General features: G+C 44.3%; 1 protein-coding gene across 5 annotated transcripts in view; it reads left to right on the top strand.

Annotated features, from left to right (window-relative positions):
* The window catches only part of cno (adherens junction formation factor afadin), a 48,735-nt gene extending 34,627 nt beyond the window's left edge, over positions 1 to 14,108 (top strand). For 2 of the 5 annotated variants that reach the window (XM_017154457.3, XM_017154459.3), the window contains 13 exons: positions 832 to 953; positions 1,805 to 1,859; positions 1,920 to 2,164; positions 2,456 to 2,662; positions 3,533 to 3,998; positions 4,143 to 4,667; positions 5,027 to 5,274; positions 5,336 to 5,454; positions 8,515 to 8,763; positions 8,889 to 9,105; positions 10,194 to 12,225; positions 12,358 to 12,479; positions 12,542 to 14,108. In XM_017154457.3, the coding sequence (XP_017009946.2) occupies positions 832 to 953; positions 1,805 to 1,859; positions 1,920 to 2,164; positions 2,456 to 2,662; positions 3,533 to 3,998; positions 4,143 to 4,667; positions 5,027 to 5,274; positions 5,336 to 5,454; positions 8,515 to 8,763; positions 8,889 to 9,105; positions 10,194 to 12,225; positions 12,358 to 12,479; positions 12,542 to 12,734 (4,800 nt within the window). In that variant the 3' untranslated portion in view covers positions 12,735 to 14,108. Of the gene's footprint in view, positions 1 to 576; positions 699 to 831; positions 954 to 1,804; positions 1,860 to 1,919; positions 2,165 to 2,455; positions 2,663 to 3,532; positions 3,999 to 4,142; positions 4,668 to 5,026; positions 5,275 to 5,335; positions 5,455 to 5,668; positions 7,788 to 8,514; positions 8,764 to 8,888; positions 9,106 to 10,193; positions 12,226 to 12,357; positions 12,480 to 12,541 lie in introns of those variants that run through there. The other 3 variants (XM_070217865.1, XM_017154458.3, XM_070217864.1) reach the window with 3 other exon arrangements.
* Positions 14,109 to 15,861: the final 1,753 nt, after the last annotated feature.

Raw genomic sequence — 15,861 nt, 5'->3', positions numbered from 1 at the left:
CAACTGGGGAAATTAATCAAATTGGCTTTCGGCGTTCTCACGCATTAGCGGAAAAGTCAAAGGGAATGCCTAAAAAACCAGCAAACTTGGCCGCGCAGTGTATTCTTTTTTCTGTTGTTTTTGCCTTTCCGCTTGATAAATTTGAAACCGAATAAACAGAGAAAAGTTCTGCCTTTCCCCTATCTTCTGTAAAAGACTGAAGCAGAGATAAGCTCCCAGCTCGGCGATAACCTCAAACTGTCTTTGGGGAATTATCCTGAAAAACACAGAGAGGAGCAAGTATTTTTTTTAACTTAACGAAAAACATTTTTCTTTTTTATTTTCTGTCATTGGCTTTGTTAGCTCCTTTTTGTTATGGTATGGAATTAATTTTTTTTCCAATTGGCAAATTGGGGTTGGCTGCGGTTCGATGAACCTGAACAAAAAATAATGCAAATCGAATTCTCTCTTTGGGTTGTGTGTGTCAAAGATTTGTTCACCAAGCTAATCAGCATTAGAGGGAAACACAAACAAACGGAAAAAGAGATAGCCAGCAACAAAAACGTAAAAAATTAACACAAGTCTCCATTCGAATTTCCCCCCAGAGAGGGGCGTCTCTGTTTGCCAGTTTTGATTTCAAAACGCCCCGAAAATTTTCCAATCGCAGACTCAGTGCCCCAGAATCTGTCAGCCAGTGTGCTTCACTCTTCCTTCGCAGTGTAAATATTTGAGCAATAGCCGCACTTAATTACAATTATTAAATCACTTAAATGGGTTTTAACACATTAACCCTCGTCACACCGGTCTGCAAATATAATTAATTCATATGTGCTTCGCATCTGCCATCCACAGAACGGATCGGTCGTAATGTTCGGACGGGTGGCCTCGTACCGCTTCCTGGATTCTCCCACGGACGGGCGCTATAATCTGGCTCTATCGCAATCCCAACTGGACTCGGCATGTCTCTACGAAAGGTGAGTAATCCGGTAGATTAAAGTATGTCCTGAATTTAGTGAGAGTATTTATGTTACGCTTGCGCTTAATTTGCCAAATGCTTTGTCAGCAACTGTTTTGTGATTGTTTTATTTTGTATTTCTTTCCAATCAATACGGATTAGGGTTTACAAATCAGAGTGCATTAATTTAATTGGATTGAACAGGATTCTTTGCTGAGAAATTAGTTTGTTCTCATATGTTAAGCATTTTAAATCCAAAGCTATGCTATACAAATTCATAAAAAAAACTAAAAATGAACAAATTTTTTCATGAATATTTTGGACAAATTAAATAATATTTTAATAACATCGCTTCTGACTTGTTTTAAAAAGAAGCTGTATTAGACTCAGCATAAATTAGGCCAATTAAGAAGTCATCTTTCCGGGAATATTCCAAAAATTACCTTCTTTCCATTTGGCATTCCGAATAACTCACGCATTCTTTTTATGAATATCCTATTCTATATGCGACTTTAGAATTTTCCCACTCAGCTGCCAGAATGTGCAAATTTAAAACAATTTAATTCACTTTTAGGTGAGACATTTAAAAATGTTAGAAATTTATTCGAGGGAGGTTTCTTTTCGTATGCTGCGCATTTATTTATATTCATGTATTTTTGTTTTATTTACACGCCTTATTGTACTGTTCGTTTATGTTTCGTTACGTGTTGTTTGTTTTTATTGTTTGTGTAAAACATTAATCTCATGCACTCACCAAACCGAAAAAATTACCCAACAAATATGCAAAACAATTTGCACACACCCACACACTCACCTGAAAAACCACCAACCATCTACCCAACGATGCGAATACCTCATGGACAATGGCAGCCGGTCCCCCACGTCCCCCGGATCCTGGAATGACGAGGATGGAGCGTTGAGTTCGGTGGGTATTTTCTTGTAATTTTCCCTAAAATTTTTAAAAAATTTTAAAATCACCCCTTAGACTCACAAAAGCGACTACGAACACCACCAGCAATCGAATCAATCCAGTGCCTATCACAATAATAACAACAACTCCAGTGATCATCCTCTCAGCAGCACGCTAAGGGATGTGGTGGACAGCAAGGTTGGGCAGGATCAGGTGACCAACTCTGCGAACTACGATGGTCAAAGCCTTGAGGGGAATCTGGAAAACGAGACCAAGTCAATTTCCAGCATGAAGTCAGGTGGTTCCAACAGCCAAGATCGGTAAGATTCGAGTTCGATCCGGGTACTTACTCTAAAATTATTCAAAATTCTATCTTCCGAATAAGCAGGAAAGCCAACACAAGTTCCATACACATAAACATAAAGCAATAATTGTATTCATTCACTGTCTGATTAATTTATAATTTTGTTCAATATTTTGTGTGCGCTTTAACCTTACGCAAATGTATACTTTCCCGTTTGCAATGTCTCTACTGCTTTTCATATTATTCAATTTATTTCTGTATTTCTGTTGTACTGTGTACTAATCGATTAACCCTCTTCGATATGTAGGTCACCCAAAATGGCCGGCTCTGGTATGTTGACCGGAGGTGGCAGTGGTTCCGGCGATGCCCAGGGACAGGAACCCATTCTGCCGGCTGTCCTCGAGTTCCCCGAAACTCATCAGGAACTCTTTCTGCGTCACATTATCAGTGAGCTGGACGTGAACGTTCCGCACTTTAAGCTGGCACCCGTCTACTCGCTTTACCTGTGTGCCAGGTGGGTAATTCATTAAGGGGGACCATTGTAATGGGGAAGAGCATGATGAAAGCTGTGACTGCGCTTGTTCGGCTTTAATTGTTGTTTTGAATGTATCGGTGTACTTATTTAATTGAAATAATACAATTTGGAAAGCTTTCAGAATTTAATAGGTGGTGTAGTAAAAGAAAGAAAGTCAATCATAATATCCCAATTTCAATGATAAGCTGAAAGAAAATGTTTACTATTTCTTTCAAAGTATTTTCAGGGATAAGAATAACAGGAAAATCGCTAAAAACAATTAGTGTAATTGAATTAATTTATCTTGTTACCTATCTCTCAAGTTGAGTGACTACTTCAATTTATGTTCATATACTTAATCATCTGCCAATCGAGAGATAGATGTGGCAGATAACCTGACTTACTCGACCCCGCTTCCCATAGGTTTACTGTCCTTCGATGAATCCATTTATATTTCAATTCCAAAATCAGAGCTTCATTTAACAAGACCCCATAGACATGGACAAATTACAGATGGACCGAGACCAGCTAATACCAGCTGACAAATGTCCACACATAAAGTGGATCTACATGTTCCAGAGGGCAGTTGTTCAACAACCCCCCTCGAACAGAAGCAGCAGCCAGTATCAACAATTCATTATCAATTATGATGATTTATCTTGGCTGCTGACCCAATTTGTGAGCTATTAATATTAATGTGTTCTGACAGCAGGATGCGTTGGGAAAGGGAAATGGCCGGGCTGAAACAGCAGGAGCAGGAAACCATCCAGCCATTTGGGGGAACAGGGAACTTTGACATTTGACGGGCGTGAAAATCAATAGATACGAGTTTAATGCAGACTGATTAAAAGAAAATTAACTTTTCCGCAGGTATCGAGCCTCCACACACTATCGCCCGGAGCTGCAGCCCACGGAGCGTGCCCACAAGCTGACCATGTTCCTGCACCATGTGGCCAATCTGGTCTACAGCGTTGTCCAGGAGCAGTACACGGATCCCCGAATCCTGGCCTTTTGGATGGCCAACAGCTCGGAGTTCCTGCACTTCCTTAAGTCGGATCGTCACATCAGCGCCTTCAGCGTTCAGGCTCAGGAGGTTTTGGCCGAGGCCGTACAGACCGCTTTCCGCAACCTGGTCAACTGCTTCCGACTGGAGCTCTCCCAGACCCTCAACCAGTTTCTCTCCGAGAACATCGATCACGATTCCGCGGCGGGTCTCGTGCTGACAGTCCTGGGATCGGCGATGGCTCTTCTTCGGCGGTGTCGCGTAAATGCAGCCTTGACCATTCAGCTGTTCTCGCAGTTATTCCACTACATCAATGTCATATGTTTCAATACGGTGAGCGGCCTACAAATGGCCAGGTTTTCTACTCCCAGTGATGTCAAAAGGGATCTAAAAATTCTCAAAGTCTAGTAGTTGGCATCACTGGTTCTCCAACTTCTCTTCCACAACCACTAATTTGTTTTTCCCCTCCTTTCCCAGATTGTGGCAAACTCTCACATGTGCACAGCGGATTGGGGAAAAGTGATGACAGAGCGACTACAGTTGCTGGAACTGTGGGCAGAACGGCAGGGACTGGAACTGGCGGCGGACTGTCATCTGGCCAAGATTAACCAGTGCGCGCAGTTCTTGCAAGCACCCAAATCCTCCGTAGAGGAGATCCAACAGTTGGCCTGTTCCTGCTTCCGCTTGAATTCCCTGCAGATGGCTGCGTTGCTGCAGCAGGAGAAGCTGCCCAGGAACCTGGTGGACACGGCCATTCGGATGGCGGAGTCCGTGGCTGACGAGCTGACCCGTGCCGATGGACGAGAGGTGCGGTTGGAGGAGTCCCCTGAGCTGCACTTGGCGCTACTGCTTCCCGACGACGGATTCAGCTGCGATGTTGTGCGCGGCATTCCCACAGGCCTCGTCGACTTCCTCAATCCGCTCCAGCAGCAGGGCATGTGTCGCCTGGCGGCCCAGCCCACCTCGATAGGCCTTTGGACGGTCTACATGCACCAATTTAACGTGAGTCTTGTGGGTCCTTGGTGTTTATACCCGTTACTCGTAGAGTAAAAGGGTATATTATATTCGTGCAAAAGTATGTAACAGCTAGAAGGAAGCGCTTCCGACCCCATAAAGTATATATATTCTTGATCAGGGGCACTAGCCGAGTCGATCTAGCCATGTCCGTCTCTCCGTCTGTTCGTCTGTCTGTCTGTATGAACGCTGAGATCTCAGAAACTACAAAAGCTAGAAGGTTGAGATGTACAGTGTTCGCACTCCCTTTAGCTGAGTGAAGGGTATTAGATAGTCGGGACACCAACCCGACTATAGCGATCTCTTTTGTTTTAATCCTCGTTAACGCTCATTTTTATCCATTGCAGGCCCGCAGCTCGAGCGCCATGTCGAACAAGCTGCCCCAGCCGGAGCTGCAGCTGATCAAGCTGCACAAGAACAGCAACGGCATGGGCCTGTCCATCGTGGCAGCCAAGGGAGCTGGCCAGGAGAAGCTGGGCATCTACATAAAGAGCGTGGTTCCTGGCGGAGCGGCGGACGCGGATGGGCGCCTGCAAGCTGGCGATCAGCTGCTGCGCGTAGATGGTCAGAGCCTGATTGGGATCACCCAAGAGAGGTACGGATATTAATTCTATTTCCTTGAAGATCTCTGGTTATTTCCGAGCTTCTCTTTCTAGGGCTGCGGACTACCTGGTGCGGACGGGCCCGGTGGTCAGCTTGGAGGTGGCCAAGCAGGGAGCAATCTACCACGGACTGGCTACCCTGCTGCAGCAGCCCAGCCCGGTCATCCAGCGTGGTGAGTAGCTCCCAACGGAGTGCACATACATATCAGTACAAAACACACACATTAGAGCGACTCCAGGTGCTGGGTAGGACGCTAAGAACACTCAACTCACTCAATCATCCAAGATACTACTCACCCACTACTCTACTCTACCGTACTCACGTTGTGTAAGCTAACCAAGTAACCAAGTAACCCATTCCCCATGCTGCTCCACTCGAATCGCTAGAAGCTTCTCCCAGCAACTTTCTCCAGCATCCGAATCCCGGCCAGCAGCGTCGTCACTCCTCGTTTCAGCAGCAAGCTCGTTACTACAGCAACTCCATCTCGGACGACAGTCTCAATAGGAGTCGTCGCGAATCCTTTGCCTGCATGCGGGCCTCCTCGCCGCCAGTGAGACGCCTGAGTGCCTCGTGTCTGCAGGAGGAGCTGTGTGCGCTGGGCCACCAGTTGCACATCGATCCGAGGTACCGGGACACGAGACCCATTGCGCGATCTGCCAGCAGTTTGTACTTGGGCAACGACCAGGGTGGCTACTATCACCCACCGCCGATGGCTCCCTCTGTTACCCACTTTAGTCCCATGCGACCGCTGAGGAGAACTCCCCCGCCTTCCATCTACATCGAGGAGTATCAGGATGAGCCGGCCAAGGACTCGCAGGAATCGTTCGGGAACTTTGCCGCCTACAGTGACGCCCATCAGCCGCTGAATGAAGAGGGTATTGCATCCATGGCTCATTCAGATGAGATTCCTTTTATAGACGACGAAGAGGAGGAGAAGCAGCAGCAGAATCGACCCTGCATGTCTGGTTGCTCGTCCACTGTCAAAAGAAATCCTTCGGCTGGATATCGAAAGACAGTTAGCTTTGATCTGGAGCAAACGGAAGAAGCTACTGAGCCCGGAGCCACGGGCATCGACAGAAAGTACCATACCCACGATGCCATCAGCCACTTTGCAGCCAGTGCCTCCTCCACGGAGTCGCTGATGGCAGAGCAATCGGAAAGGATTCCCTTGATACAAAAGATACGCAGGGAGTTAAATAGCAAGAGAGCAACGAATTGCTCCGCGGATGGTTTTAGTTCCGGGTCCAATAGCCAGCGCTCGTCTAGCGAATCCATCGAGCGCATGCCGCTGCTCCGGCAGAACCAGTCACCCTGCCAACGGCAACTTAACACCCAGCGCTCGCACAAAAGGTCAGGAGTCGCTCCGGCTGCCCCAATTGTCAGCATCCAAGTTCCTAGTGTGTGTGAAATCGAAAGTTCCTCCACCTGTTCTCCTACTGTAAATACAAGCAATCGATATTGTGCCAGCACCACCTTAAAGTCCAACACCAAAACCATTCCCAGCACCACCATGCAGGCAAACAGCCGAAGGGCCAGTAGCCAGGTGAACCTCAGTCCCCGCTTTTTGTTGCCCCTGGGTCAGGGAAAAGTCCGCGAGATGGCAGACTACTTCGAAGCCCACAAGAACTTCCCGCCCAGCATTAACAAGTCCCGATCCACGTCGGCACTGGACGATCCCGGCAGCAAACCGTGTGCCAAACTTTCTCAGGCCGAGCAGGGCCACATCCTCAAGCAGCTGAAGGAGTGGAGTCTGCATGGCAGTGCGGGCAAGGATTACGACGATGCGGCGGAAAAGTCAGGAGTAAGCTGTGATTGCCCCTGCTGCAGTCATTGTCGTGGCAAGACCCCCGAGCAAGAAGAGCAACACCAAGGCAAACAGGTAGTTGCCACCTTCAAATGCTACGACAGTTGCCAGGACGATGAGGCGGAGAAGCCGGAATTATCCCGATATGACAGCTGCCGGCGAAGTGTCATGTGCAGCAATCGCCAGGCCCACAGTGTGCGGCAACTGAAGCGCAACAAACAGCAGAAGCATGTGCAACACAAGGCTAAGCCAAGCACACATCCTCGCCATCGCCATCATCATCACCATCACTGTCACAAGCAGACACGCCCACGGGCGCCCGCCTCCCCGCCCTCCACGGCCAAATTGCTGCTGTCTCTGGCCACTAGTAGCAGCAACACCCAGCGAGGCAGCAGCAGCAGCAGCAATGTGCGGAATTCAAAGAGCTGTCCGAATTGCGGAGATGCCACTGATGATTGCTACTCCTGCAGCTGCAGCGAAGTCGAGTCCTGCTCCTCGGCTGGTGAATCCTCCTCCAGCTGTTGTGCTGCTCACTGCGAAGTGCTCGAAATTCGTGGCCGCTCCTTTGGGGGCGATAATGATGACGATGAGGGTGCACAGGGGCACTGTGTCAAAATGCCATTGCCCAGCTCAACGAGAACACCTTCAACAACAACAGTGTGTCCGACACACAGATGACAACCCAACCAAGCTGCACCGAGGTTCTTGTTGTTCCCCTAGTTGTTCTACTTATTAGCCCTTGGTTTTGCCTGCTATTATAAACAGATTTGTTGTGCTTATTTCTTTGAATTTTATGTTGAGCTGTAGGTTGATCTTGTATTATTTCTTGGCATTAGGATCGATTTTAGAGATTTTCCGGTATTTGTTAGATAGTTTTCACTTTATCAAACGCATATTATTGTGAAATGTCAAAGCAAAAGAAAAGCTTTTGTTACATTTCAACACCTATTTTTAATCAACTTTAAAAGATTATCGTATAGTGTTGTATTTTCATTTTCAGGTGTTTCTGCATCCACTTATGTGCTTCATATTTAATTTGTTTGCAGCGGCGTTGACCTTTTTAATTGATGAACTTTTCGCTTTTCCTTTTTGAATTAAATATTTATATGTAAAATAGGCGACTGCTGATGAATATTTTTTATTGACTTTTGCTTTTATTAATGTGTGTAAATACATTTTCATAGTTTGCTGTAGTTGTGTAATTCGATTTTGTATGCATATATTAATATTATACTAAACACATTCTGCATTGCCACACTGAAAGGAAATTACTAAAATGTCAAACTGTCTATCGTCTATTTTTCTCCCCCTCCATGCGCACCAATCTACCTTAATTCCACCACCAACTCTTGAATCCCAAACCATGCACTCAAATCGCTGACGTTGATGATGATGATGACGATGTTGCTGGGAACGTGAAAACCGCAGGTAATCGACGTATGTCCGAACGCGATCTGACGCGGATGGGCGGCGCCGAGTCGACCAAATCCCTGGGTCCACTGATAGCCAACAGTCATCCGAATCATAGTCTCAGTCTTAGCCAAAATCTGAACAACAGCCACAACAACACCATAGGCAATAGCAACAGTAGTAGCATCATCAATCCCTTAGCTGCACACCTGCCCAACAGCAAATCGGTGCCGGCTCTGCATCACCACTCGGGATCGGGTACCATATGTAAGTGAACTGCACACCCTTAGCCCTTCCTCCAATCCCCGTAATCGGAGCACAATCCAATCGACTTGTAAGCCAGAGACTAATTCATTTTTCTCTTCCCCCCATGCATCTCGTTTTCAACATAGCCCTGGCCAATTCCAAGTCACGCAGCACGCACAGTTTGCATAACAATTCATCGGGCATGGGCGGAGGAGTCGGAGGGGCCGGAATGCTGGGTCAGCCAAATGGCAGCCACAACAATGCAAATGGAAATGGAAATGGCAACGGCAACGAGCAGGGATTCTATCAAAATCTCAGCGTGTATCGGGCACAAAATCAAAGCCAACCGATTCTGAACGAGAGGTAATATTTGGGTCTCGGGAATTTTTAGTTTTAAGCAAGCATAAAAATGGGGAATGAATCAAGCAAGTTTTTAGCATAATTTAGAAATGTTAAAACTAAAGATAATTAACTTAAATTTTGTGCAAAACTTTTGAATAGTTGTATGCTAGTGTCTTTACCGCTGCTGTTATTTATTTTGCACATATATCCACTTAAAAATTTCATTTGAAATTCAGTAGTGTTCAGCTGACCACTAAAATCGTTCTCGCTGGAATTGTTTGGTTTGCTTTGGTTATGGGTGTGTTTTTGATGGGTTTGTTCTGCACACAATAGAGCCGGAAAATCTGTGATTACATAAAACGCAATATAAAACAACCGAAATTAGAAAAGATTTTAGGTGAAAAGATGGAAAATGTACTTACAAATAACAGTCAAATTAGTAGAAATTACGGTAGTTTTTGAAGCAGACTTCATTAAAATTGACTGCTATTTCTTAATAATGATTCGGATCATATCCATGTTTCCCTTGTTATTACTGATAACTTAAAGATAAGCACAAACGACTTAACGCTCAAGTTCATACAGTTTGCCCTCGAAAATCCTGACCATCAGGTATTCACACTTCAGAAATGAAACCAAACCAGAGAATTGAATTAATAATTTACAACGAATCCAAAGGTGTTTTTGGGTGTGTTGCTCGAGGCCAGGTGAAGTGTGTGGGTGTGACCGCTGAAACGTGTGTGTTAGCTTACATTTTTACTAACTCTCGTGTGTGTAATTCTAGGGTGACATTGCGTTTAAAGAAATTACTTTATGGCTTTATACCCATTAAGAAAGAATATGAACTTGTAGAAATGTCCCAAGTACGTGAGTAATTAGCTGCTGTCGTTCCTTTTAAAATGTTGCTGCTGTACAGAGGCACGCACCTTTGCAATAAACACACGCCACTTGTTCAGAGGGAGAAGGGAGGGTAAACAAATGTTTTCGAAGCACTCGACACGTTTTAGTTAATTGGTGTAAATGATTAAGTTCTTGTCACACACCCAAAGCAACCAACGAAACACCCTTGATTCCTTGGCTCCTATTAATATTAATTGCTTTTATTTTAGACCGCCGATGGCCGCACATGCCGCCATGAGCGCCTACAATGGCAATTCCCCGCTTGCGCCGCAGCAACAACCACAGCAGCAACAGCAACAACCATCTCCCTACCAGCAGCAGCAGCAACACCTGCAGGCCAATGCTAATCTGCCGCCCACTCGACCCGTCTCCGCGTACTACCACAGCCAACAGTCGGCGCAGCAGCAACTCCAGCAGCAGCAGCAGCAACAACAGCAACAGCACTCCTTGCAGCAACAACAGTTTGCCCTCAGCAGCAGCAATCTCAATGGCCAGCAGCAGCAGCAGCACCAACTCACCTTGAACAATCGCACCAAGAGCCAGCAGAATTTCCAGCACACTCTGCGCATGCAGCAGATGATGGCTCCATCAATGCCCAACATCAGCAACATGTACCAACACCAGCAGCAACAACAACAGCATCAGCTGCCCCTGCAACAGCAGCAGCAACAGCAGCAACCTCTCATGAGCAGCAGTCAGAGCATGCAGAATGTCAACGATTTCACGGGTGGCTTCCAGAATGGCAGTCTGGAGTACAGGCGTCAGCTCCATGACCCAGCCACGCTCTACGAACTCCAGCAGCAGCAGCAGCTGCAACAGCAACAACAACAACAGCAGCAGCAGCAACCGTCGCCCAACTTTATAGCCCTGCCACCGAAACCGTTGGGCAGCTTACAGTCTCCCAACAAACCAAATGCTCCGCCGAGTACAGCACCCAAGCCGCAGCAGCAACATCAGCGATATCTTCTGGCGGAGGACAAGCCTCCACTGCCGCCCACCGCTACACATCCGTTATTCAAGGCCACGCAGCAGATCGCTCCGGGGATGAATTACGTAGCCAGCACTTTGGATCCACCAAAGGGCAGCTATGTGGCGTCAAACCAGGCGAGCAACCGCACTCTTCACAGCGGAAGCAATCCCTGGGAAAGGGAGGAGCGTGAAAAGGACTTGGAAATGCGACGCGAACACATTCGCCAATGGCGGGAGCAACAGATCTCGGAGCTCTCCCAGATCATCTCCCGATCGCCCATGCAAGAGGAGCAACTGAAGACCTTGATTCTGGAGCGGGACTTCGAGCGAAGAGCGCAGGAGCTGCAGGAGCAAGAGGAACAGGACCAGGAGCAGCAGTACGACAAGGAGAACGTGCAGGAGCTGTTCCGACTGGCAGGCGGCAGTCAGGTCAGTGCCATACAAACACCCATCACGAGCTACCGACAGACGGAGATCAAGCTGGCGGAGATTACGGACAGCAGCAGTCCGGTGGACTCGGTGCCAGCACCACAGCCACCAGCGCCGACTGCCCCCCAAACCCTGAGCAGCAATACGCAGCAGCCGAAGAGCATACTCAAGCACAATCGGTACTCCGAGGGAGGAGTGGGTCCCAGTGGAGCACCCTCGTCGCCCTCGAAATCACAGAAATCCGCCAGTTTCGCGGATGAGCGGCATCTGCACACGGAGCATCCCATATCGAACTTGGCAAAGGAGCTCAATCAGCTCACGATGCTCGATAAGGATAATAACAACGAGACCTTGGATGCCGTGGTGCCGCCACCTCCACCACCGGAGAGGAACAGTTCTTACCTGATCATGTCACAGCAAAAACTGCGGGGCAGCACCGGAAACACCACCTCTTCCATGGGCCTACTCAAAACGGCGACTAGTAATCAGGCAGCAGCTGCCGTGGAGATTAAAAAGGCTTCTCTGCTGAACACCACGACCAATAATAACAACAATCTAAGTGGCAGCTTAAACAACAACACGATGCAAGGATCTCCGCTCAGCGCCATGGAACTAAATGCAGCCTACGTTTCGGCCACGGGCAGTGGAATGGTTGGAGGATTGGGCACACCGCCTCCCCCGCCGCCATTGATGCAGAGGGATAACAAGCGGGTGAGCTTCCATGATGAGGAGAATAACTTTGTAGGCGGAAATAGCCAGCAGCAACAGCTTCAACAGCAGTATATCATGGACAACTACGGTGTGGAGCATCAGGATTTGGACACCATCAGAGAGGATACGAGTGTAAGTTTCCTTTATTTTTTAACTGGCCGTGAGAGAAGTTAAATTCTATTAACCAAATATATATATCTTTCAACGCCTTAAAATTGGCTAGTAAGATTAGTAGTAATTAATTCTGTCTTGTTAATTCTTTAGTATCTGCAACACAATCTGGATGCCTCCATGCTGCCATCGATGCCAGCCACTCCCGATGCTGCCCTCTGGAATACCTCAGTGCAATCCACTCCAGGCGTTATTGGAGCGCAAGAGGTCTACAGGTATGATGACCCAGACACCTGGCATATTGCAAATGTCTTACTTATTTAATCCGTGTACACAGAGATCCTCGCACACGTCGTTTGGCGGAGAAGCAGCAGCAGCAACAGCAACAACGCGCTGGAGATGCGGTGCCCGAAAAGCTGTCATTCAAGGAGAAGATGAAAATGTTTGCCCTGGAGTCGGGGGAGGATAACACGCCCAAGGACAAGCTGAAGATATCGCGAGCCCAGCGAGATATAGATGCGGTGCACTAGGAAGGAGAGATCTTTGCTTAACGCTATGTACATACACACCCGAACCCACAAAGCTTACACTTCAATATATTGGGGCCAAGTTGTTACGTTAGCTCTATAGATCACGTTACATTTACCAGATTGCGATAGAAACAAACAAACCTAACGAATTTGCTAAGCAAGGCAATAACAATCCATAGTTATCGCGTTTCAGAGTTAATTACACAAAGTGGTAACTGAATTCAATTAGTGAGAATTGTCAGTGTATATCATTATAGTCTATATATACTTTTGTTCATATATACAAAACTATAACGAGCCTAGGACAGGGCAACGAAAGCAAGGCGAGCCACATTTGTAAAGCGTTTTAAAGATTTAAAATTTAACTTAACCCTACGTTTAACAATTTGTTACATCAGATTACAACATACAATTTATGGTTAAACAACAGTGTAAATGAGAAGAGTAGTTTAGATATACAGACATATATTTACCTGGGAACCGTGCGGAACAAGAAACGTTTATAAATATACTATATCCATTAGAGAACTCTAAGCCACAACAACGTTAAAACAAATGGTCCAATTATTCAATTATTAAAGATATATTTACAAACCACGAACGAACGAGTAATGAAATATTTATAGCTTCACATATATATTTTTAATTAATGCAACCTTTTTAAACACATTTTGAATGCAACAAAGGCGAAACCAAGAGCATATAAAATTTGTTATTCGAATATGTATTCAGAAAGTACCAATTTAAATCAAATAGGATTTCAATACACGAAAAACTAACGGCTTTAAAATAAAAACAAAAATGAAAGGAAAGTTCGGCAAGCCGAAGTTAATATATCCTTGCAGTTAACACCGTGTCGGAACTATTAAAATGGTCCGATTCTGCGAAATTTAATTACTGAAACCGTGTAATCCTTGTACAAGTCCTGCTTGTAGACTTCCAATATAAATTATAATACCGTCTGCAAGGGTATAACAAACATGCACAGCCATTTACTGGATGTCATGTATAGAAACTCCTTATTATACATAGCATACAATTTATTCGAAAAACCGACCACATAGGTGACAAATTATTTTTGTGCATTCCAAGTATTTAAAATCGAGCCTAAATTCTAATTTATAAGACGCGATTTATTTTTAATAAGCGAAAATATTTTTTAAATAAATATTGAAAAATAAAATATGCAATCGATGTACGAATAACTTCTGTAAAAAGAGATGCGAAAATTGTCGTTTAGTTTCAGTTTAAGCGCGTATAGGTTTACATATTAAAATTATATATATTATATCAAAATGCAAACAAATTCAGCAACGCAATTGTGCATATTTATGAAAAATAAAAAGTTAATTATATGAAAATCCTAAATGAAAATTATATTTCTTTGACGAATTGCTTCCTAATGGTTGTATCTCATATTTGGGTAAAAAAAGTTTCCTCATTCTCATCTTTTTTGGCGAGCACAAGGTTGTATTTATAAATATAATTTTTAAAAGCTTGCAACAAACCAGATTTCCGTTGGAAACAGCTTTAAATTTCGCGCCCAGGGAAATTTGAAATGACAGGGAACAGTCTTGCGCACGAGTACCTTGCTCAGAAACTGTTCCCGGGAATCAACAGGTTCGGGAATTGACCTACCTAAATACATCTTTCATGAGGCTGGCAAAAGGCAAGTCAAGCGTCTGACAAGTTATTGGCCGCTGCCATTGCCAGGGCGGGCGGCTTAAAAATTTAAATCAAAGTTTGCGAAGTACAAATAATTGCGGAAAAAGTTGAAGAATGCCTTTGGTAATTTATGCTCACACTGAAACAAATCGAGTAGGTTTGGGCCAGCCTCGAGCAAAACTTTTGCTTTGATTGCTTAAATATTTGGGCCAATTATATGCCAATTTAGTCAGCACCCCGGGAGAAATTGTTACACTACCTCCATTGTTGCTTTGACAAGAATAACCCAACAATTGTCAAGTCTGCCACATGATCCGCAACTCCTTAAAACTGCGCTGACTCTGCACTTACAAAAAAGCAGCCCAAAATATGTGAACGATTTGAATAAAAAAAGGGATTTGAAAAATGTAAAATATTTATGTAACTTTTTTTGCGTACGGCGTTTTAAAATAAAAGTATTAATCCGAACATTGTTTTTCCTAAATATTTGAAAAAATACGATCAAATTAATCAAAACTATTCTTTTTTAATCGATAGCTCCAGTTAAGTAATGAAAATAACACAAATTTGCTTTGAAATCCAAATTTCTTTTAAGATTGAAAAAAAGTAAAAAAAGAAAAAAAAGAAAAAAAAAGTAAAATATTATGAATAAAAAATATAATATATTAATTAACAAAATAAAACTTCTTAAAAAAAAAAAATTAATTAATTTAAACCTCGTTTTTTTTCGTTTGGGGCTAACGGATATAGAACTTCCTTGATTTGTGTGCACATATTTGATATCGATTTGTTAGGTTTGAAATCAATACCTTTTAATCTGCTCTTGAAGTTTTAATGCATGACAAAACTCTAGCCAATATTAAAATAATTCCATAATAAGCTTTTTTGGGATTTATTTAACCTTGAAATATAATTTAGTTGATATTAAAAATAATTTAGCGGTTCTTAAAATGTAATATAATTTGCATAGCTCCCAATTTAAATGGGTTTACGTAAGAACTTCGTTTGAACTCGGACATTACCGATTTTTGAGTCCTCGCCGATAAATTGCTACACACAAAAAGATCGATTGGTAAATCTAACCAATATAATAGTAAAACTGTCCCAATGCACAGAATTTTACCAATTAAAAAGTTACCCTCACAAAAACAGAATGAACACAAATAGCGATTACACCACCCAAAGCAAAAACAAACTACACGTAATTATTTTTATATCCTTGCAGAGGGTATTATAATTTCAGTAAAAAGTTTGCAACGCATTGAAGGAGACGTTTCCGTCCGCATAAAGAATATATATTCTTGATCAGCACCAATAGAAGAGTCCATCTAGCCATGTCCGTCTGTCAGTCTCTCAATTTTGACGCTATCCCGATGAAACTTTCCCAAAAGTCTTCTTTCTATTGCAGGTGGTACATATGTCGCAACGAGACGGATCAGGCCACTAAATCTTATGGCTCCCA

Source organism: Drosophila takahashii, chromosome 3R (genome assembly GCF_030179915.1).
Source record: "Drosophila takahashii strain IR98-3 E-12201 chromosome 3R, DtakHiC1v2, whole genome shotgun sequence".
Lineage (NCBI taxonomy): Eukaryota > Metazoa > Arthropoda > Insecta > Diptera > Drosophilidae > Drosophila > Drosophila takahashii.
This window is presented reverse-complemented; position numbering and strand designations above follow the sequence as displayed.